At 30.3% G+C, this 24,329-nt stretch overlaps 4 protein-coding genes across 4 annotated transcripts in view; all 4 read right to left on the minus strand.

Moving 5' to 3' along the window:
* Dhc1 (Dynein heavy chain 1) overlaps nucleotides 1–10,548 on the minus strand; it is a 51,597-nt gene extending 41,049 nt beyond the window's left edge. Inside the window, exons 1-8 of the mRNA XM_024360536.2 lie at nucleotides 10,268–10,548; nucleotides 9,444–9,642; nucleotides 7,554–7,789; nucleotides 5,739–5,798; nucleotides 4,763–4,984; nucleotides 2,684–2,950; nucleotides 2,382–2,594; nucleotides 1,998–2,197 (exon numbers count right to left, since the gene is read on the minus strand). Coding sequence (XP_024216304.2) covers nucleotides 1,998–2,197; nucleotides 2,382–2,594; nucleotides 2,684–2,950; nucleotides 4,763–4,984; nucleotides 5,739–5,798; nucleotides 7,554–7,789; nucleotides 9,444–9,642; nucleotides 10,268–10,525 — 1,655 coding nt within the window. The 5' untranslated portion in view covers nucleotides 10,526–10,548. The remainder of the gene's footprint in view (nucleotides 1–1,997; nucleotides 2,198–2,381; nucleotides 2,595–2,683; nucleotides 2,951–4,762; nucleotides 4,985–5,738; nucleotides 5,799–7,553; nucleotides 7,790–9,443; nucleotides 9,643–10,267) is intronic.
* Nucleotides 10,549–10,740: 192 nt separating this feature from the next.
* LOC136796698 (dynein axonemal heavy chain 5-like) lies at nucleotides 10,741–14,027 on the minus strand. Its single transcript, XM_067051081.1, has 6 exons — nucleotides 13,945–14,027; nucleotides 12,873–13,017; nucleotides 12,369–12,495; nucleotides 11,223–11,347; nucleotides 11,007–11,130; nucleotides 10,741–10,928 (listed from the first exon to the last, which is right to left on the minus strand). Exons 1-6 carry the CDS (start codon nucleotides 14,025–14,027, stop codon nucleotides 10,741–10,743), a joined length of 792 nt encoding a protein of 263 aa, XP_066907182.1.
* A 1,656-nt stretch (nucleotides 14,028–15,683) lies between these two features.
* LOC136796700 (dynein axonemal heavy chain 5-like) lies at nucleotides 15,684–18,301 on the minus strand. The gene is made up of 4 exons (XM_067051094.1): nucleotides 18,007–18,301; nucleotides 17,908–17,925; nucleotides 16,934–17,157; nucleotides 15,684–15,951 (listed from the first exon to the last, which is right to left on the minus strand). The coding sequence occupies exons 1-4, from the start codon at nucleotides 18,299–18,301 to the stop codon at nucleotides 15,793–15,795; spliced, it is 696 nt and encodes a 231-aa protein (XP_066907195.1). The 3' UTR covers nucleotides 15,684–15,792.
* Nucleotides 18,302–18,381: 80 nt separating this feature from the next.
* On the minus strand, nucleotides 18,382–24,026 carry LOC136796701 (dynein axonemal heavy chain 5-like). The gene is made up of 9 exons (XM_067051098.1): nucleotides 23,994–24,026; nucleotides 20,730–20,867; nucleotides 20,497–20,598; nucleotides 20,223–20,399; nucleotides 19,888–20,077; nucleotides 19,405–19,565; nucleotides 18,818–18,943; nucleotides 18,578–18,742; nucleotides 18,382–18,495 (listed from the first exon to the last, which is right to left on the minus strand). Exons 1-9 carry the CDS (start codon nucleotides 24,024–24,026, stop codon nucleotides 18,382–18,384), a joined length of 1,206 nt encoding a protein of 401 aa, XP_066907199.1.
* Between the last annotated feature and the right edge of the window lie 303 nt (nucleotides 24,027–24,329).

Below are 24,329 nucleotides of genomic sequence, written 5' to 3' on the forward strand. Positions count from 1 at the left end.
TCCCCAAAAATCTGAAACTAAGAGTATACAATGCCATGATAAAGCCAGCTCTGATATAGGGCTGCGAGACTTGAGCTCTAACAGGTACCCTAGAAAACAGAATTAAGAGATTTGAACGGAAAGTCCTCTGTACAAATACAGGAATGATTTGAGATCAGAGCCTTAATACATGGAGAAGAACTAACAATGAACTGCTTGCAGATACTGGTCAGCCAATATTTCATGGTATGAAGGAAAGGAAGAGATGGAGAGGCATATGGCCCGAAGCAATCCATCAGGATGTCGCTATACAACAATAAATGCCACTATGGTTGGCAAGATAGGGGTGAGGATAAGAAGATGATTTGACGCCACTCCTCACCTGATATATTTAAGGGATAGGGTGACCCTATCTCTTAATGGATTGAGCAGGATAGAAGGTGCGTTCTGGGGAATCAGGTACCCTGCTACAATGACCATTTATAAAGGGTATTCTGAGGTACGCATTCCCTGCGTGGAGATGGAACCTCACACAGGATCAAAAGAGGAGACTGGCCATCATACAGAGGTTGGCTCTGCTGACGTTCACGAAGACCTACAGAACGGTGTCGTATGAGGCAGTGCAGGTGCTGGCCAGAGTGATGCCCCTGGACCTCATTCTCAAGGAGGATTTCATCAAGTACAAAGTGAAGAGGCAGGGGTTGGTAGCGCTACTGGAGGGATTTCGAGAGAGGATTGCCGAGACCCCTAACCTATGGAAGATGATGCTGCAGGAGGATTCCATTGAAAAATAGAATGAACGGTGGCAGGCGAGCCAGAAGGGCACCACTCTGAGGAAGTTCTTCCCTACCGTCTATTCAAGACAGAGCAGGGTGAATCCTCCCAGATTATTGGGTCTTGCAGAGTTTTAACAGTTTTAACAGTTAGAGACTAACACTTTTCAACACATCTCATCCACTGGTGATCCAAACAAAAAATCACTTATTCTTCTTGGATGATTCTAGATGTCTTCTTTTTCTCTAAAAGTCTACCTCACAGACGAAGAATGGTCCTCACCATCTATTCCTGGAAACATCCTCGTTTCTGGGACAATGTCCCCGTCCCCCCGACAACAATAAGTGATCGAAACCAACCGTGATCTCTCTCTCGATGTTTGATTTAAACATTAACTGCAGATTTGAGTTTTGAGTTTTTGCATATGATTTTCTTTATGAATATTTTTCTTTAATACTTATTCTTGATTTCTATTTTTTCTTTTTTTTATATTAAATTTACTGTAAGAAAAAATTCCAATTATGATGGGAAGTTAAATAAGTTTATAATATTTTAATCTACTCAACATGGCCGCAATTCAACAGACTTCAGAAAGGGCGCATGTCGCCATATTATTTATTTTGAATAACGTATTTTTACTTCATATTTGACTGATGAAAATTGGTTAGCTTGCTTTTTTGATTCAATAAAACAAAAGAACAATATTGAAACGATACATAAAAATAAAACACATTAAAAACCATTTATATATAAAAAATAACTATTTACTCATAAAAGAGGATATCACAATATATAAGCATCTGGACAGAGAGTATTTTCCTAAAATCTAATATCTGCACCAAGAATGTTAAAGGATGAAATTATTTTTGGCCTATGACTATGAAAAAAAAAATTATATTCAATTTTTTCTTATGAATATAATCTAAGAGCAATGGTAGAAAGAATAAGGTGTCATAAATGTATGAATGAAAATTTTATTTATTTCCAAGTATTATTTTTTAAAAAATGACTGTTTGTAACTGAAATGAACTCCATAAAATTGCACAATGTGTAGCATGAAAATTGTCTTCTGAACCGATAGAGAGAGAGAGAAAAAATTGATTAAAATAAATGAACTCAGTCTATGATATTATTTATATATTCTTGAATCATCTTATGCCATTCAAGTTTGAAATAAACAGAATTGTTTGAAAAAACTATTAGAATAAAGATTTATATTTAAATACTAAAAAATGTTAAACTACCGATTTGACAAAAGGGAGCCCAGGACCATAAGACTATCTTCTAGCTGACCTATAGTTTCTGCAGTAGTATCACCTCTCAGTAATAATTCACCACGATTATTAAAAGTCATAAACGTGAGCTCATGGATTGACCACTCATTGGTAACTTGTCTTAGCTTAGCTTCAATATCCTTTTCTTTCATTGCAGATATACAAATGTCCTGAAAATGAGAATTAATAATTGAGTGTAGATTGTTGACAATCGAATAAATCTAGACAATGCTGATAGAAGGAGAGGTAGAAAAATAAAAATACAAGTGATAAAAAATAAAATTAAAATAAGAGGTTTATACTATAAAATACCATTACTACTGAATCAATTGTAGTCTTAGATAATAATCTTACCTCAATATCCTCTTTATACTTCAACAATGGAGCGGCTAATATATGCTTCAAACAGAAATCGTCACTGTCCAAGTCGAACGTATGTTTAGTTACTTCCATTATCCTCTGCCAATGTCTAGGTTTCATGGCTCTGTTAGCCATTAATTCTAATAATGGACACATATCATTGAAATCATCTATAGTCCTTTTTAATGCATGGAAAGCCGGCCATTCCTGTGGCAAATTAATATTTATACAAGGAATTAATACTTTTTATTTGATTTCGGTTTCATAAATACAGTTTTAACCAACTAAATATATACCTTTAAACCCTTGGGTAACTTCCTACATCTATTTTGAAATTCCATTAACTCATTATTAATATCTTCAATATTAACTTCACCCCAAGGTATGTCATAGTAACTGCTAACTCGGTCGATAACATCATTATACAATTTGTATAATTTTTGTAACAAGTTCAGTTCTTTTCTAATCTGACCCAGTTCAGGATAATCAGTATTAGGGAGGCCAAAAAGTTCTTCACCATTTTGGTATGTCTGTAATTTTCGCCACATCCCATCAAAGCGATTCTATAAACATAAATGAAAATATAATGCTACCAAAATAAAATATAAGAAATGTTATGTATTTAAAAATTTCAATTATAAACATGATTCATTTCTAATTTAAACTATAATTATGTTTGCACAGATTGACAGATGAAAGGACTTTATGGAGGACTGTCAGGTTTCTTCCATTAGTATGAAAGTATATGCCACATGCTTCCATCGTTTAACAGACCCTATGTTTCCAACTAGACCTCTTGACTCTTCCGGATGCCTATCTCTGCCTCTCAGACTGTTTTTCTATGACTTTCATCTCTCACTGGCTTGGCCACCTCTTTTATCCACTCCTGTCCTCTCTTGACAGAGAGACATGAGACATCATTCATCCCCATTTCCGATCCTTGCCTTTTCAATGGCCAAATCCAGCCCCAACCCCTTTTATTTAGGGTCCCGAGGAAAAGGGGGGCCTAAGGTCATCCTAGGTCAGGCCCCTAGGCCATTACCCTTAGGTTTTCTTGACCTCGGGCAGCTTTTCTTTGATCCTGACCCTAAGCAAGTAGCTCTTCATGTCATGGAAATAAGGGGTGTTCATGGTATACACAGGTGGTCTCTCTTTACCTGGTACCTTATTGCCCAGGTTTTTGACCCAGGGCAGCTTCCCTTTTGGTCCCAGCTGGTATGCTAGGTTCTTGACCTAGGTCATTGCCTCGGGCGGCTTCCTTGGGCACAAGCCTATTATCAGGTACGATAGGCCGTCAAAGAATTAAATGTTTACTTACATTTAATTTCCATTTTCTGTTATCCCAGCTGGTCTTTCTCAATACATATCAAATGGGTGGCTACTTTATTTGTCTTTCAGCTCTTTTTTGTTGTTTTTATACAGGTGGCAGACCATCTTAATTAATAAAAGTAACAATTAAACTAGAAGATATTGATTAAAAAATATTAAATGAAATTTTATAAAAGAAAACTAATCATTATGGTAATACTGAAATTACTGTTTTCTGGAACTGAATGAACTGTATTTTTATTGGGGGTTTAAATTTAGGCTGGTTCATGAAATGAAATGAGTAAGTTGAATTAGGTAAGTTTTATAAAAAAGGGTAAATTAGACATCTCGTATTTTACCTTAAAATGGTATTTCTTGTACCAAATACTATATTCATGGAAAATAATGACAGAAAAGTAAGGATAAAGAAAGAAAAAGATGCAAAATTCTAATGCAGCTATGTGTTACCTAGTCAGAGGCTTGAGAAAGACAGACCGACCTCCAACCTCTAGTGGGGAAAGGCAAAACTTAATATACAAAGAGAAGTTAGTGCAAGGAAAGGTACATATATATAATATATAATTTTTTTTTTAAAAGTAAGATCCTCACTACTTTTACTTTTTTATTTTATCATTGTTGAGGTGTTACAAATTTGTCCATCATCTGGTCCAATCTTAAATAATCCTCTATTTTTTATTACCTTTAAGGATTTTGTCTTGATTTAAAAAAATGTCATTCATCCTTTTTGTAGATGTCATCTACTTGTCACTCACTATAATTGTAATAAGTAAATGGACATCTACAAAAAGAATGAATGACAAGGATAATAAGAGAGGACTATAAAGATTGGACCAGATGATGGACAAATGTCCAAAACATCAACAATGATTAAATAAAGAAATCAAAGTAGTTAGGGTCTTCATTGAAAAAAGAAAAAAATATATATATAAAATTTGAACTCTTAGACATAAGTGAAATAAAAAGTAATATTTGAAGAAATATTGATAGATATAAGTAAAATATAAAATCTTAAATTATTTTACAAGTCAAATAAATTGTTACTCAACCTGAAACATGATCAATCTGTCACTCGCTTCTCTCGGAGAGAGCCCAGGGCTCATAGGACCAGAATTTCGGTATTGTAAACAATATTCTTCGCTGTCAAGCCTGAATTTTTCAAGATTATTTTGCAGCTCTTCTTGGAATGCTGGTTGCATTTTAAGAAGCAGAGTGTTAATTCCCATCGCCCGTGATAGCAACTGTTGCCAAGTGTAGCGAAGATTATCCACCTTCATCAAATTAATTTATTATAACATTTAAAAATTAAAAATAAGACAAAGGATGAAATCTTTCAAATATTCTCATAAATATATTTATAACAAGTAATTTTCTTCACTACTTCTAAAAAGGATTAGAAGAACTGTCAAACTTTTACTATAAAAGGTTACTTCTTGATTATTTTTAATAACTTTCTGTTTGTTTAAACCATACTCTTAACCGTGACGGTATTTAGCAATTTCCAATAACAGTACAAAGGGACACTGCAACAGGAAATCAAAAGTTATAATTTAAGCAGAGCAATAATTATATGTTAATACTACATTTTTTAATGATACCAATTATATATGATATACCTCAGCTTCCTTAAGGTATAACTGAATAAATGAAGGGAAAAGGCTTTATCCCTTATTCATTATGGAAGATAGGGAAGGAGTATTTTTTAAATTGATTTTAAATTACCAGGTCTGTTGATATGAAATCAGAGTTTATCCATAGATGGTAGAATGGCAAACTCAATAACATGAAACTTTTGGAGTGATTGGAACAATGTTATCTCTTAATGAGCCAAGTAACCCACTTTAACTGTATTTTAATCCTTATTTTGTTAGGTCAGCGAAATTTTAGTGAACTACACATTTAAGGCAAGTGCCATCATATAATTTCCTTACCACTGCTTTAATCCTCTTTGTAAATAATTCTTATTAAACATTGTGTTAGTTTACATTTATATTCAAAAGGTCAATTTAAAATAAAATGACTCACTTTTTCCAAGATTTCTTTATCGACTGGCAACTCATATCTGGTCAGTATATTGAAAGCTTCCTTAAATAGATAAACAAATTACTATAGCTATACAAATAAATTTCTTTCCATTTAAATTATGTTAAAAGCTAATGATTTAAAATATAATGCTGTTAATTTATAAAATATTAAGGATATATGTACAATACTTAATAGTAAAAGATAATGAATCTTGTGACTAAATTAAATTATAATCAAGATATAATTTATTAAATAATTATTAACAGTGAACAAGGAAATTATATCCCATTCAATGAACATTTCAATTCATTAAATCCATAAGATAAAGGAGAATGCATTATGATAAAAAGGAAGATCGGGCCAGATTCGGTCAAAGAAAAACTCAAACAGTAATCAAACTATTAATCAAATTATTAGTCAAACTATTATTTTGGCTTATAATAAATAGTATTTGAGTTTTTCTTTTATCGTACCCTTCCTTTCTTCCCAATCTTCCTTATTATTATTATTACACAGTCAATCATCGATCCTCCACGATAATACTTGTGAGAATTGAATTTTATCTTTTGGCAGACTCATGGATTAAATATGAAAATTCAATCCATGGAATAAATAGTCAATCCATAGCTTTAGACTGGAATATGCAAACAAAAGCCCTTTCAGAGGAATTGTAATGAGTTCGTAATACTAAAAAAATTTATAATGTGAAATATTAACTTTATGAATTTTTGACTTGACAGAATTAAATATTCTGTGATTTTTACAAAAATGGTTGACTGGACTTAACTACTTTGGCATAATCAAATTAAAATAAAATGGATAAAAAAAAAAATAATAAAGTCACACACAATTATAAAGCTATAGCTTATAACTAAAACCAGGACAGATCAAACTAACACTAATGAATTGGAAAAACTAAACCATTGGTGAACCCCAAAACTCACAAACTTTCATTGCCTAAAATTAAAAAACAAAAAAAAAACAAGACAGGTTCATAAGATAAATATAATAGACAAAAAAATAAAAAACATTTTATTAAATAAAACAGCAGATACTGAGGCTACTTATAAAATAAAATAAAATATTGAAGAATAGGAAAATATATAAAGATTTATAAAGAAAAAATATTGAAGAAATTCATCAAAAATACATTATTTGAACAATTGAAGAGGTTATATTTACTTAAAGAGCATTGGAGCATTAACAATCAAAAAATTTAAATCACATACTAAGTGTTAATTCTCAATATAGAGAATTAATACAAAGTTTTTCTAGTTTTCCATATGGTGTAAATTTATGACTACTTTAGAATTAAACAGTGTTTCACATGTCTTAAGTTTCATTCACACCACAGAGAGTCCAATAAGTTGCATTCATACCAAATTATATGAAGCATTTTGATTCTCTAAATATATTCATTAAATAGCAGCAAGTAGTTGATGATAGGAGCAGATGGAAATTATGTGCAGAATATTGTATGGAAAGTAAGTAGAGAATATTATATGGAAAGTAGGTACAGAGTATTATGTGGAAAGTAGGTACAGAATATTACATGGAAAGTAGGTACAGAGTACTATTATAAAGTAGGTACAGAATATTATATTTAAATGATTAACTGTTTTCCTAACTTTTGATTAGTGTAAAAAATTGTTCCATGGTAACTGAGAAAAGGAAAGCATACACTAAAAAAATTATTAATAAGTTATAGACCTGAAAATATAAATCTACTGACTATTATCTGTACCCAATTGCTATTAACATTGTGTATGGTAATAATAAACATAATAGCAAGGCTAAATCACTCATTCTAATTACCTCTATTGGTTCAATACTCAATTCCATATCAACTTCTTGATCCCTGATTTTCTTAAGAGTTTCCATGACCATGCGTACGTCATCCAAGTCCCTAATCGGTCTGTCTAACTTCCTTTCCATCTCACTCATCACAGCATAAACATAATCCATTTCACGCTGATATTTTTTGCGTAAGATTTGCCCAATTTTATGAGTACTCTGTTTTATTTCACCAGAGAGGAATACTTTAAGTTTATCTGTAAATATAGATCATTCAATACAATTGATTAATTTAATAAACTGGAGATATATAGATAAAAAAAAAGAGAAATAATGTATATACATCATAAATTTATTTCAACAGACACAGGATTTCCAAGTGAACCATAATGTTGACTGAGTTGGTAAAAATAATGTATATGTACTTTAACTTTTAAATAGGTTAACATTAGATAATTAAATGTTATCTGTTGTAGTTTACCCAATTTGTATATGTCAGTATTTGTTTCGGGTTAATTAATTGTTTTTGAAAATCACACAGCTGTAGAATTATTTAATGTTAGAGCAAACTAAGGGGTACTTGTCAGTGGACATCGGATCAGAAACAGGTTGGTCTATATCAACTACAATAATTAGTGAACACTGTACATCATATAAACACAAATGATTTATTAAAGCTTATTAAATTAAAATAATATTAAATATTTCTATTAAATCTGGGAGTTGTGCAATTATTAAACATTGATGTCAACCCATTAAAAAAATGCCTGCATACAATCTAAACTCACGTGGATCCATTTTTTTATTTTTAAATTCATAAAAATAAATCATTGGAGTTCTGAGAAAAGTAATACAGTACACCAGCTGGTATTTAAACTCTTTCCCATCAGAACAGAAAATTCTGAGTATTGAGAACAAAAAGATATTGGGATATTTGATTAACATAAAAAAAATTAAATTAGAAACCATGATGGTAAGGTTGAAAGTATACTAAGTACCACAAACATTGGCCTGAAACATTTAGATTAAGAGTTAAATTTATGTGGTGACTTAAGTAACACAAGCAGAAGACTGAAAAAAAAATATTGGCAAACAAATTAAGGGAAAAAGAACAGAAAAACCTGACAACTTCTTTTAATACTGCTTTATTGGAATTTTTCAATGAAAAAAAATATATTAAGTACTGGAAGTTATAGTTAGGACATTTCAACTTTAGTAACATAAATGTGTCACTTTATTCTTTACACAACTACCAATATTAAAGACGTTCTTTGACCACTAACGCTGTTCTTGAAAGTATATTACTGATTCAGATTTTGTGTTGGGTATATAAAAAAACTTCTAAATACAAATTTTCAATTGTGATCTCTTTTCCTATGGCAAAATAATGTATAGACTTCCAGAAAGTTATAAGACTTAACTCAACACCAAGTAAAAGATAATAGTTCTTTCAATGCCTCATATCATGTTTTCAAATAAATAGATTACAATAACTCAAAAGTTGATCTTATTTGATTTATAGTGTCAGTGGACCATAGATAGAGCCTCAGGAGGATTTCTTGGAAAATATAATCAACCAACTTCTGTTCCATAAGAAAACCAAAGTAATCTAGGAAGCTGTCAAAGTTCCTTCTATCATCAATATACTTATATGCCAGAAACAGAAGAAGAAAAAAAGAACAGAAAAATAAATAAATTCTTGAACTAGAAAAGAACTGTGGAATGAAATACATAATAGTTGAAGGTAGTAGAAGTGATATAGAAAAATAAATATTTTGATCGGTAAAAAATATTATTTTTCATGCTTATTACCTTTCTCGTTTACTACCTTTAACCATCTCTAGTTAAAAAAATAATAAAGTAAAAAAAACACAAGCATAGAGGTTTGAATAAAACAATAACAGTAATTACCAATATTTATTGCAACAGAGTTAGCAATGATATGAACATTAGGGGCAGCCAATAAATTGTTATCCAAATCAACATGAAGAGAAAGAGCTTGTTCACAATCAAGAAGTTTAACATTATGTATATCTCTTTTTGTAGATATGCTGTCACTTGCCCATAATATTTTGAATGGTCTCCATTGTTGGAGGTACAGTTGCAACTCCTAAATTATCAATTAAAGAAAACAAAATTAGCATAAAACATTTGAAAACTATCTTTTTAATATAATATAACCCATATGTCTATCATTGTCATAAAATTTTTTTTTACTTCTCTTTAAAAAAACAAATGGTGATCTCATCATGACTTAGTCTGATGAGTTCTTAATTATGAACCATCAGAATCTGTAAACATGCCAGAGATTGATAAACAGAGTTATACATAGTGATTATTTTTGACAACAACAAATGGCCTCTTTCTTGAAATGATAATTTATTACCCATTCATTAGCTAAGAGTCCCATAACAAACAGCAATCAGTTGGTGGCCTGTCTCTCAAGCACTAAAGTTCTCTATATAAATTTTTCATCCAGATATTCCCTTTATTCATTAATTTCCAATATTATGCCATGAATTCCAATAAATATTAATCATATAGATCGTAGCAACAGATTCTCCTATCTTATAGGATCAATTTTAAAAAGCAAATAATAATCCTAGTTTATCATAATATAAAATAGTTTATCGTAGTATAAAATATATTTAGAGAAAAGATTGTAATAATATATATATATATTTAAACAAAATATGTTAACTCCTCATTACGTAGTTAAATAGTTATTATCATACCTCTTTTATAGGCTGAGTGCTAGCTGATAATAAAGAGAGTGTCTTGACTATTTCTTTATTTTCCATAATATAAGCATGAAAATTTCTTGCTTGAAAAGGGAAAGGTGGTTTATTGTTGGAATCCAGCCTGTATAACCTTCGAAGTCTCGTTTTAGGATCTTCTTTAGTTGGCTCAGTCTGATCTAGCCGAGATACAAAATTAGCAAGAGTTTTTGGTCCAGTTCGATTTCCATATATTCCCAACTTTCTCCATCCCATGCCTTTCTATCTCACAAAGGACAAGACACAGACACAAGGAAGGAGTGGGATGGATAATAAGAGTAAAAATAATATAATTAAATAGAGATAAGGAGGAAAAGGTACAAACATCACAAAACATTTAGACAAGACAATTTAAAAAAAAAAAAAAAATAGAAAAGAAAAATGTTAATATAAACATAGAATTTAATAGATCTTAAATAAATTGAAAATAATTAAGAAGTATGGATGATCAAACATACGGACAGTTGTTTTCCCCCTGTCCATTGGGAAACACCTCGAGCGACATTTGTAATTTCTTTGCCAACAGTTACCAGACATTCTTGCACCTCTTCAATGCTTGGAGAAACAATGACATTAGGAACAGAGAGCATGGCAGATATCAACAAAATGGGTTTGGTACCTTGCAATGACACATTTGATTAATTATATTCTGAATGACTTTCTAAACCTGATAAATGTCTTAAAAACATTGATATACCTTCTTGAGTTGAAAATCTTTTACGAATAGTATCTATTGCCTGACGAGTTATTTTTATTAGCACATCTGCAACTTTTCGACTATAATACCTTCTCATTTCACTAACAGCATTTCTGACCAAATCCTAAAATTTTAAAGATTAATATATCACACAGATCCTTTTGAATATGGGTACATCAGAAAGAAAGGTAAAATAAATGAATAATAAAATAATACCTGCATTGCTCTGGATAAGCCTCCACCTGCTGTGTGTAATAATGTTTGAGGGTGTTCAAAGCATTCTGACACAATGCTCCAGTCTTGCTGTTGATTTGATTCACCACTAGAATCATTGGGTCCATCTAATTTTAATCACATAAATGTTAATTAACTAAATAACAATTAATCAAATTTAACATTAATATTAAATACAAATAATTCTTTTAAGAGGTATAGAATAATGTCATAAATCTCCATGCATGGAGTGTAAACATTCATGAATATATCCATTGTCTTACAAATATTCCAAGCGTATTTATTACAATTTTCATGTGTTTGGACAGTAGTCATTAATTCTACAATGGTAGTGCTCACACAACTACGTTGTCAGTAATGATAGGCTTCTCAATTAAAAACTTAATAAACTATTATCTTTTGCGTATATTTATTGATGCTTAAGTGCTTTTAAGCCTCAAAGGCTGATAGAATAATAGAAACTATCAACATTGGTCAAATAATATGGAAAAAAACATAAGCTCTAGGAATATTTTTATTTGTAAATATTAATAATCATAACAATCAATATATAAAATTAAAATAGGTGACTATGTTCATATATTTCACTTTGTGACCACAATTACCCAAAGCAGAACCATGGTGTTTATGTGAATAGTAACCTTGAATCTCCCATTGTGCCCTATAGTGGTTACAATTTAGTAACTGTAGTGGTGTTGGAGATATAAGGTTTGATATTGGCTGACCTAGAGAAGTTTTGCATGTCAAATAATTCATGGAACTTCATACACGTGGAAGCAAGTTCACTAAACAAATATTATTATGTTAACCAAAGAAAATGTTCATATAGGAGATTAGACTAGAAATTATAGTCAAATTTACTTTATGACATGGATTATTTATTTAAAAAAGTTTATTAAATTCATTTTTTAGGTTATTTTGTATTTTAGGGAATTGTCATTAGTTTAATAGCATTTGTGCAGTAATTGTTAACTGCTATGTATTTTCCATGTTATTTACTCAAATAAACGGTGATATACAAATAAATATAGTGTCATATTGCTTAAATGTTTCATATTAGATAGTATTTACAACCTTGAACCTAGTTTTTATATGTTTGAATATATTTAAGATATGTTATTTTCATACCTCCTTCAATCATAAGTTCAACTTCTTCATTTGGTTCTTTGGCTTTAAACTGCTCTGCAGCTTTCTTAACTAGATCAAGTATTTCTTCTACAGCTTCTTCAACCATCAAACTTTTTCTGTTTAATTCCTACAACATAAACCAGTACTGAGAATTTTCTTTAAAGGCATTTTGTTAAATAGAGATTAAATAAAACTAAGCTAGTATCAAACAACAATGATAAGTAAGAAATATTGAAAATAAAAAATTATTTTAACTGTTTTAATATTCTAATAGTTATAGTATGTTTTAATCATAGCTCACTGACCACAAGCAAGATTATGGTTTACTTATTACAATACTAAAAAATTAATCAAATAATATTTTCAAGTTCATAACTTCAATATCCTTAGTTGACAAAATTTATTATCAACATTCTTTAAATTCAATAATGAAAAATCATCTAAAGTAAAATACTGAATAAATAACCATTCTAATTGTTGGAATTTACATAGATATTTAATTACAATAGCTGCATTTCTGCAATTTTCTTCTGTCTTTTCAATAAATTCTTCAATCGTCCAAGGTTTTTCATTAGGTAATATGTGTAAAGTAATTGATTGAATACTAGCAAGGACGTGAAGTATTCTATTTTCATAAACATCATGTACTCTGAAATTAAACATATACCAATAAAAAATAATTTTGAAAAAAAATTCAAACTTTTATCAATAACATAAGTTTTAAATATGAACATATATTAGATAATAAATAATACATATTATTTTAAATATCTTAAATGAAAAATTCTATATATGTAAACATTTTCAAATCACCATTGTTCATAATATCACAGAGCCTTTATTGATTGATAATTTGATAATAATTGATATTGATAAATAGTATTAGGATCATTCAATATTTTTTTGAATTTGGATCATATATTTAAAATAATATGGTTTAAATGATAAAATTCTCTAGGTCAATGGAACAACTGCCTTCTGCTAAAAACATTTGTTTGGTTGTATAGGTCCGCTACCAAAGCTTATAAAACTTAATATTTTATATCTACGAGGTGAGTGACATTTGTAAAAAAATCAAAAAATATCTAATAATTAATTTTTAACATAAAATTGTAACAAACTAGCGATAAATTTGGAGAAACTTTAATTGTCTTTGTGTGATCATCTGGGAAGAAATTATGGACATAATTTGGTCCTTGAAAAATAATAAGTCTCCAGGTGCTGATGAAATCCCTTCAGAATCAATTAAATATGCAGGGGAAGACACTTGGGAACAGATTTACAAGGTGATATGGGATATATGGATGAAAGAAAAAATGCCAGCTGACTGGGGAGAAGCTATTATAGTCCCTATACATAAGAAAGGGAATAAACTAAAATGTGAAAATTACAGAGGTATAGCACTCCTTCCAACAGTTTACAAGATCTTGTCGGTAGCAATTTGTAGGAGGATGATGGATATTAACAAAGATGACCCTGGAAAGGACAAGTTGCGAGGTGAAAACTCGAGTGGGCATCTCAAATAGCTTTAGGGTTAACAGTGGCTTAAGACAAGGAGACCCATTATCACCAGTACTGTCCAACCTCGCCGTAGAAGTTGCCATTAAGAAAATAAGGACAAACCCGGGTGGCACCATTTACAACAGGCTCACATAACATGGCTTATGCGGATGATGTAGTCATTACTGGGAGAACCAAAACAGCACTGGCCAGTGCTTTAGAAGAATTCAAGAGAGCAGCACAGGATTTAGGACTTATAAATAATGAAAAGACGAAATATATGAAAACCTCTAGACAGACCGGGGAGAGAAGAGATATTGTGGATGTGGGGGAAAACATGTTTCACAGCTGCAGTACTTTCAAGTACCTGAGAGGAGTTGTGACGGAGAACAATAATTTAGAAGTAGAAATTAAGGGCATAATGGTAGTAGGAACTAGATATTCCTATGCCCTGCAAAAAGCTCTCCGATACATGGAGCCCTGCAGGCTACCTAAAAGGATGCTAAATGGTGCACCAGGAGGAAAAAGGAAAAGGGGCAGACCCAGGCGTCGGTGGCTGGATGATTTGGAGGACGATTTGAGAGGAATGGGAGTTGAAAATTGGAGGAGTCTCGCTGGAGACCGAGAGACATGGGAAAGAGTGGTGGCAGAGGCCCAGGTCCTACAAGGACTGTAGCGCCCAACAGTGAGTGAGAATATAATGTAAATACATTTTATGTAAAATCATCTATCTGGATCATTTTATCATTTCAGTCATTTTACTATATTATATTCTTCACAGATCTGTTAAATGTAAATAAATAATTTATTCCTTCATGTAGTTTTGATTACCTAATCCACTCCTCAATATATTATATATTTCAATGATGACAATATTTTATACATACAAAGATGTATAATAGGTAAGAATGCTAGCTAGCCATTTGGAAAGGTAATCCAATAATTATAGTTCAAAGGACTCAAATGATTTTAATTATCTATTGACCTGATTAAGTAGGTTCAAATGTAAGAGTAAATGATGTCAAGGAACTAATAATAGAACTAGTCTAGCACTTTTTACAATCTCTAATATAAAATGTATTAGTAAAAAAGGACTAATTAAATAAATGATAAAAACATTAAAAATCTACCTAGTAATCAAAATATGAAATGATTTTATAGCATCATTAACTTTATTTATGAATTCCTTCCATCCTGGATTTGTCCAATCAAGAGTAGTAAATGCTGGGGAGAGCATAGCTGATAAACGAACAAGTTGAGGTAAAAATAGAGGTCGAACTTCAAGTTTTACTTTTTTAACGGTTGCCAAGAATTCTCTCAGCATATTCTGTAAAGAATAAATTCATCAAACAGAATAATTAAAACAAAAATTTTCTAGGAAGAAAAATAAAATAATATACCTTCAATAAATTTTGGATTTTAGAAAAGTGTTCACTTTTGGATAGTAGAATAAGCGTCATAGCAGGACTTGGAAGATCCATTTGTCTCATGCACTCAGCTTCTCTGATCATAAGTTTAATTTTAAAATCAAAATTGATTTTTATCTCACTGCTTTTTTCATCCAAAACCAAAAGCTTTTTTTTTAAGCATTTCTCTGCTGACCATACCTAACAAATAGGAAAGTACAACTAAGTTACTTAAAAATAAAATAAAATGAGATATACTAAACCATTGTACTTCTTTACATTATGATTCATCCAAACTTGTCGAATCTGATTTTCATAGTCATTTAATGAAATGGACACATAAGTAAACTTCTTCTTTAATTCAGCAGTTTCTGGAAGAGAACTTAGAAGTGGATGCATCGAAACTGATTCAACTTCTTCTTTTAGATTATACAATAATGCTCGACTCCAGCTGATTCTTCCTAAATTATGATTCTATATAAGTGTCCAAAGATTTTTCAAAATTTAAAACTATATGATTACAGAGTACCTGCTAATGGAGGAAAATTTCTTGGAACTGGTGGATTTTGTTTCTGTTTTTTAAAAATTTTTAAGACTTTATCAACTTCCTTGTCACAATATTTTATTATACGCAAGTATTTATCAGACATTTGTTTTAGTGGAATTTTTTTGCTAACCTAAAACAGAGAAAATGATTGAAGAATTATATAAGAATAATGACTTAGTTTCTGGGCTATTCTTGATTGCTTTCTATTCTGAAAATTTAACAGGTTTTATTTAGAAATATTATATGATTACTGATTGGAAACTGAATGAGTGATGGATGAGAATTATTATTACATTATAAAATTTCAAATATGTACCATTTTTAACAACTCTATACATAAATATATTTTCTTTCGAACAAAGTTAAGACTAAAAAATAAAAGGGGTTATTCGGATAAATCTGAATGAGACTGCCCACACTTTTTTATGAAACAGACAGTCTTTATGATAATAATATAAATAAAAGCAATAAATTAAATTTTTTTTTAATGCTTTGAGAAAGGAAACATGAAGGCCTGATCTTAAAATGAATTTTGATCAGTATATCTAATTGCTAAATATCTAATTGCTGATTATAGATAGAATGAGACTAGAAACATTTTTCTATAAAATAGGTAGCCAGTAAAACCAGAGCTTAATATACTTTAGGGGATTTAATGCTGAGTATCCAGTTCTTAAAAATTATTATTGGTAGCAAGGACAAATTCCTCATTATTCCAGTTGTAACTCTTGTGAGACTCGACAAGTTTGAAAGGAAAATTCTTAATGGATTCTGTAGATGGAAGATAGTACATTATGGCAATTTAACAATTTGTCTGTAATTTAAATAATAAACAGTCCTAAATTTAGCACAGATTCTACTAACATGAATAAGCTGTTTTGGTATAGTCAAGTTAAGATTTATTATAAGTGTCTTCAGTATTAGAAAAAAAGACAGAATGAAAGTGGATTCAAGACAGATAGGAAGTAGCGCAGAGGACACCGAATAGTGAGAATAGAAGGTATAATCGATTCTTCTTTCTATCTATAATGCCTAAAGAAAAATCGATACACACAAAGAATAAATGATAACAAAAAGTGGTTGAAGTATCAGATCCTTTGATCTAATCATACCTTTGCAAATCTGTTCAGGAATTTGACACCATGGGTAGTTTCCCATATTCCTTTATAATTATCTTCAATTGTCTGAGCAATGCTTTCTTTCAGAGCACTAGTATTTTTTATGAACTCTTCAAAATCAGAATCAAACTCAGTATTCCTCTGATCCAAATAATCATACGTTTTTGAAGTAATCGCAGCTTTCATTTCTTCAAAGTTTTTGACAACAGCTTCAAGTTCTACGCAACAGAACAAAATTATAAATGATAATGATAAAAATAAATAAATAATGTTTTAATATAGAAGAATTGGTAGTATCTAAGAAAGTCTTATAATATTTTATCTAAAATTTAGATATGATGTATCTATCATAAATCCCAGTTAGTTAAATCAGAATATTTCTCAATCAAAGTATACTCACAGAGTTTTATCAGTTTTGTATTGAATCAGATAAAAAAACTAATCAATGAGAAAAAAAAAGAATTGATAGAGGTAACAAACATGGTGCAGACTTAGTAAAATAGGAAAATTTTGGAACTGCACCTTGATACTGATTTGTTGTAAGCAATCAGGAATATCTTATTTCTAATATTAGCTGTTGCCTTCCATTACAGAAAAGATCATTTATGGAAAATTTGTCTGTTACAGCAATTAACATTGATAGGCATTAAGGAACATAATATATATTTTTATTATTAAAATTCTTAGTATTTGAATTTAGATCAGGTAATGTCAAATTGTTGATGTAAATAAGAAGTTTTCTATCAAAAGTTGATAAATCCACATTTGGAAGATCATTATTAAAACATTATAGGGGAACATCTGATATAGATAAGTTAAATTGATATATGTTGATTAGTAACATCTACTTGAAAGAGGAATAAACTGAATAAGCTTTGGTTCTAGAATTTCAATTTGTAAAAATTTTGAACAGAGCTTAGTAATGCTAATTGAGTTACATTTAATAATAAAAACAGAATATTTATTACCATCTCCTAGTAAAAGACCTAAAAAAATAAAAACAAAATCCAAATCAATATTTTACTATTACAAAAACTAAACTAAGGAATCATAATTTTAAAATTTACCTTCCATTTTACTTTCAAATAAGGTATTATAGTTTTCAACAAGGTTAAACATAGTTATAATTTTTCCCAGCCTCTTACAAAATGTATCAAATTTTCCAAAAACATAATTTTCTGAAAATTGTAGGGAAGGCTGGTCAGGCAATAAGGACTGTTCTTTGACCTGAAGATAAGCTTCATGGTAAACTTGGTTCAATTGAACACAATGTTCTAATTTTTCTTTTACCGTTTTTTGATCCTGAGACCAAACTGTCTCTTTACCATGACAGGTTATATACTGTTTACAGGCCCTGATCATCTGGTTAGTTATCTAACATAACATAACATATAATAAATTTCTGAAGATTAACTTTATTCAATTAAATTAAAATTATTAATTCATACTTTAACCATAAGAGCTGATGTCCTTTCTGAGGTGTTATAATATTGTGATACACTATGAATCAACTTGACAGTTTGTAGAAGTCGTAATATAGAAGACTGCATTCGAACCTATAGAAAACGAGAGTAATGATTAATTGCAATATAAACAGTATAATAAGAAAAAAAAGCTGAAAAACATAAAGGACATCACGGGATCATGAAGATAAAGAGCATGACAGGACTTCTCAATGGACTGAATATATTTGGCATTATCCCGTGCTTCATTGAAGCAATAAATTACGCCCTGCCGGATTTCTTTCCACTGCTTGATTGTCTTTGATTTTAAGACAGTTAAACATTGAATTGTAGTTTTTACCTGCAAGCAGATCATGATTATGTCATAAACAGTATTTTAAACTAAACTATATTTCAGAAATAAAATCCTGTTTACTTCATGGTCCTCAAAAAGCACATTTATTTGAGAAAGTTGAGCATCTCTTTTTTTCCAATATTCGAGTTCATCTTGTGGTCCACTAGAATCATTTTCTTGCCGCAATTGTTCACTCTCCAATATTACCTTACATCATATAAACAAAAGATTAATTAATTTCACATGAGCTTAAACTTGAGTAGGTATAATGTAAGTACATAAAGGGTGTCCAAGTATACAGATTCACCTCACTTAACTTCCACAATTTTATAAATTTTGATTTGATTTTAAATGACATAAAGGTGGCATGTTGTATATCTTTTGAGGGTATTATTGATTTTGCAACTTTCTCCAGTTCTTTTCCAATACACTTAACTCTGAAATTTCCAATCTATAAGATTTTTTTCTACAATGATCGGAAATTCCAGAGTTAGGTGTACTGGAGAAGAACTGGATAAGGTTTGAAAATTAACATTATCCTCAAATGATAAACCTATTACCATTGTTATAACCCAACAAACATCAAACCAAAATTGCAAAACTTATATCTGTTAGTTGAGGGCCATGTATGGCAGGCCACTCTGAATATACAGGCTTGGAATACATACATCATTAATTTTTTTTATCCAGATTTTTATTCTCTCTTCTAAAATTTCTTTATTTCCTGGTTCAGAAATATAATCCTTAACTTCTTCATAGGAATTAACATTTTCCATTAAAGTTTTTCCATCATCAAATATATTTTTAGTTTTGCATACTTCTTCACAAACTAAAAAATTAAGTTTGAATCAATGTTAACATAACACATTAAATTAATTTTTAGCCTGGCACAAAACATTATGTGTATAAATATGAATAATTGACAGTAACCATTTAATGATCTTATTTTTATCTTTTAAACAGGGCAAATAATTAATCTCAATGTATTTTATTATTTATCTTACATCCAACAACACGCTTAATAGAGCTAGATTTCCTCTAGAGCCAATTATGTTTTAAACATCAACAAAACATTTTAATAAGTAAGGAAAACTACTTTTTAAATGTCAGAGAATAAACATAACAAATCATAAATAAAATAAGGGTTTCACCCTTCAAGGCACTGCAAAAGGATCTGAGCCCTGGTAGAAGCTGGTCTCGAACGATGCTTCCAGCAACTTCATCATCTTCAGCATCAATTGATGGTTGAGACAACACTTCCATAAAAACATGCTCCATAACTCGCTGAACTGTTGTCACTAATCCAACTTTTCGGGCATTAATCACTCCACAAAATAAATCCTAAATAATTATTATAAAATACATTTATAATTAATTTAATATTTGTAATGAAAATGGGTATATTTTAGTAATGGATATGTTAGGGAATTTCATTTTATAAAGAGAAATATTGTTCAATTATATGAGTAAAAATTATAGTTCAGACCTTTTGAAAACCTTCTTCTGGTAATTGCTTCACAGTATTAAGCCTGAACATGTAGATACACATCCCAGTAAGAGGACATGACCACCCATCAGTGAGAAAAAGTTTTTTCTTATATGATATTGTACTTTGGACTTGTGTTTTAGCATTAGTTTGCATACCTCTCAAAACTCCTTTCCCCTGAATCAGATAATTAAAGGGTATAAAATAAATAAAATTAAAAGGTATAAACTGCAATTTAACATTTTAAGACATGCAATTTCTACTATTTCCTTACATGGTCAACATTTGGGACTGATACTTGCTCTTCTACTTCTTGGTAAAACCAAATGAGTTTGTCTCTCATGTGGGGCAAGAAAATTTCGTTGATCTGATCCAACTGAAATATTAAAGTTGGTTTTTAATGACGTGTTGAATAATTTGTTCAATGTCGTAAGGCCATAAATAAATGAGGTATTAAACTAGGATACAAAAATAAAGACTAATCATTGAAATATGAGTAATACTAACCATGTTTCCTTCAAAGACATTGTCCATAATCTCAGCCCTCGGGAGGCCTGTTGCATCGATAAGCAGCTGGAATGTGTATTCCAGCCGGGGATCCATTTCCCCTCTTCTTGCTTTTCGTTCGCATTCTTCTCGTCTTTTCTAAAATAATAAATAATCTCAGGATCAGATGTCTTTTTCAACACCGGTAAATCTCTACCACTATTACTTTTAGTTCAAATAATCTTTATAACGAGGTGTTTATAGTGTTGACTCAAGACAGAAAATCTACTGGAGCATCTCTGATGAAGTCCTGAAATTCAGGTCGAAACGTCGGCACAAATAAATAGGTTTATGTATATTTGTTTCCTATACCGTACCCCCCGACCAGTCAAACAATCTTTACTTTAAAACAAGAACAATATAAAAATAAGGTAATTATAAATGATAGTAAGCGGTAATATATAACCTATGCTATTCAACCGTCGGAAAGTATTAGTAGAATTCAAGATAATCTTGGAATTGTCATCATACGATTTGTTCAAAGCATTGTTAGCAAAGGCATTGACTGACTTCAACCACATAATGTTGCTCATCTATCTAAGTCTTTGAATAAAGAAGTTTTTGTAAACCTATAAAGCTGAATTGACTTCTCCCTCCCAAATATGTTCTTTACTTGACCATCCTCGATGCTATTACGAATTTTTTGATCAGTTTAACACTGAAAAAATTGCAAGTGGCTGTAGTTTACAAATATCTGTATAAAGTTTGCCGGATTTCTCCCCTTTCCCTGGACATTTCCATTTATTGACCTGTCGTTCCTTGGACTGCCGACCCTCACACCACAGGAAGCTCTTTGTCAGGTATTTTGATGATTCTTTTTGTATTAGTCTTCAATATTGGTTACGTTACTTCGGGTGTCTTTGAGATATTTTGGGGAATATTGTATAATAACAATGTAAGCCGACAAAACGACTATCACCTCCACCAGAAAGGTCTCTTATGTAATATATATTTATTCTATCTACGATAGATTTTATTTTATTCTTTTTTTCTGTTTTTAGTGTATTTGCTCAATTTCTGATCAGAACATTTGATGGAAACAGCGTGAAATCTGTTCCTAAGTTATTAGAATGTTTTTTAAAACTAATTTGTCTGACTAAATACTTTTGGGTTCCTTAAATATTTATATTGATTTTTTTAATTAAAATATACAAAATTGTTTGTATGTACAAATATACAGTTTACGCTTTCCTATTAATTAGTGTTTACCCATCTATAGACGAATTGTTAAATTTACATTTTTTCTTTGTACCTACGAATATATCCTCTAAGTATCCTCTATGAATATATCCATGAATGTAGACATCATATGATTTTGTAATAATTTCATGGAATGTCCATCCATTAATAAAGATTGATCAAAATTTGAAATTATAGTTATAGAAGAAGGGTCAACGAGTAAAACCTATAAATGTCAAAACATTAGATTTTGAAAAAAATATATACATGAATGTTTTCCAGAATGCAAGTGTTGGGTTTGTTGACAGAATTCAAACAAGTTTTATTCAAGTAGTAAACATTTATTCACAAAAATATGAAGTATATGAAAAAACATGTCACACGTTCAGAAAGAAAGAGACACAACTAAAAAATTAGTTAAACTTAATTCATTAATAAGTTTCTACGTTTGTAGAATTTGTATCAGTTCTGACACTGCAGCTTACATGCATTTTCCTAGTAGTACACCAGGCAGCCTAGGGAAAAAACAAATTAACTAAAGCTATTTCACCCCAATGTTTGATTGATTTAATGAAAAATGCTTAGTAGTCAAAATTGATGAATCTGCCAACCATAGTTGAAGGTAATAAACAACATTGCTAAAAATTCATTTTGAGTTACTTTAAGTGAAAAAAAATAATTTTAATTTCTGTCATAAAATGGTAAACTATGTTTGTCTTGTCGGATTAGGCCCAAAGTAAAAGTAAGGGATTAGTGAGAAAAGAGTTAATTATCAATTACACCAACTCCCATCAACTAGCTTCGTTCATACATGCGCAAAAACGCATTTTCCTTGGAAAACTATATTTCGAAACTTCATTATTGAAAATAGTTCTTTATAGCATTTAATACAACCCTAGTTAACAGGAAACAGTAAAGTTTAAACAAATATGTACCAAAAAAAAATGAAAAATTTAAATTGTTTCTTGTGATTGAAAAAAAAAAGAAAAACTGGCCAGGATTTCCAACTGAATGGTAGTGTATAGATAATTGTTCAGGATTTACCAAATTCCTTGAGTAGAAGGGATATTTAATACTTTTTTTCGGGTCGCACAAGCGTCTGGCGACGATGTATGAACGCTCCCATAGTGTACACCCCTTTTTTCTTTAAACGATTTACTCATTTACTCTTATTTCACACAATTTACCAGTTTGATATTTTTTACCAGTTAATTTTTAATCTTCAATACCCAAATTTCGAACAGAAAATATACCCAGAGAGAAGCTTCAGAATAAGTACAAGTTTTTGAAAGCGTACGAAAACAGAAGGAAGCGTATGTGGTGTTCAATAATTTTTTATCCACACCTTTCCTCCTTCTTACTTACCTTCTTAAATTATTTTACGGAATTCATCGATGTTTTTAAAAGTTTAAACAAATCTTATTGAGTATGCACGTATTACATATATTATAAGTATTATATATATATATTCAGAAAAAAAATAAAAATTAAATAATCTATTCACATTACTATGCCATTTCTACTTCATTAAAAATTATAGAAGCTTTCATAAATTGTTTTTGTTTGGATTTAAATGATCTTAATACTGATGAAAAGTTTATTGTCTATTGCGATGTATATAAATTTACTTGTCAGTATGTGACTCAGATTCATTAGTTGGTCAGTTTTTAAATATATTGTTGAATTAATTTAAAAATTTATCAATATAGATTGGTTATAATGGGAGAGTCATGAAATTACTTTTTAAATTAAGGTTTACCATAGACATGATTACATCTTCCATTTATTCAAAGGTTAATTTAATATATATTTTTTTTACTTTTAACCGTCCATCCACTAAGCTTGGTTATGGAAATAGTGTTCTCATAATTTATAATTGTTTGGAAACATTATCTATCCGGAATATTGAAAAAATCAATTGAATAAGATAAAAAGAAAATATCTATGTCTCATTAAAGAATAATAGTAAATTCTATCACCTTCATGTGCCCTTAATATGTTAATATATAAGTTGAATGTTTTTCTTCATGCCTCACACATACATACCTTTTGACTAAGCCCATCTGAACTATTAGCCATGATGTCTATCAAGTCGAGATTAGGAACAATCTGCCCTAGTCTAAGAAATCGGCAGTACTGACTCAGTGCTTGGCGACATAAACTGCATGACTAATAACAATATTTCCCTTAAAACGCGATTCTGTCCTCGAAATAGGGCACAATTCTTTGTAATAAAATCGATTAATGTTTAAACTTTGGAATTTATTATAAAACCCTGCTACGGCATAGAGAGCTAGAAAATTCCTCCCATTATCTCTTTTTAATAAATAAATATATATGTGCGTATAAAGCTATGGACTGTCAGCTGACAGTTCTATATCA

Source organism: Halyomorpha halys, unplaced genomic scaffold, assembly GCF_000696795.3.
Source record: "Halyomorpha halys isolate HHAL.00 unplaced genomic scaffold, Hhal_1.1 Scaffold2091.1, whole genome shotgun sequence".
NCBI classification, from domain to species: domain Eukaryota; kingdom Metazoa; phylum Arthropoda; class Insecta; order Hemiptera; family Pentatomidae; genus Halyomorpha; species Halyomorpha halys.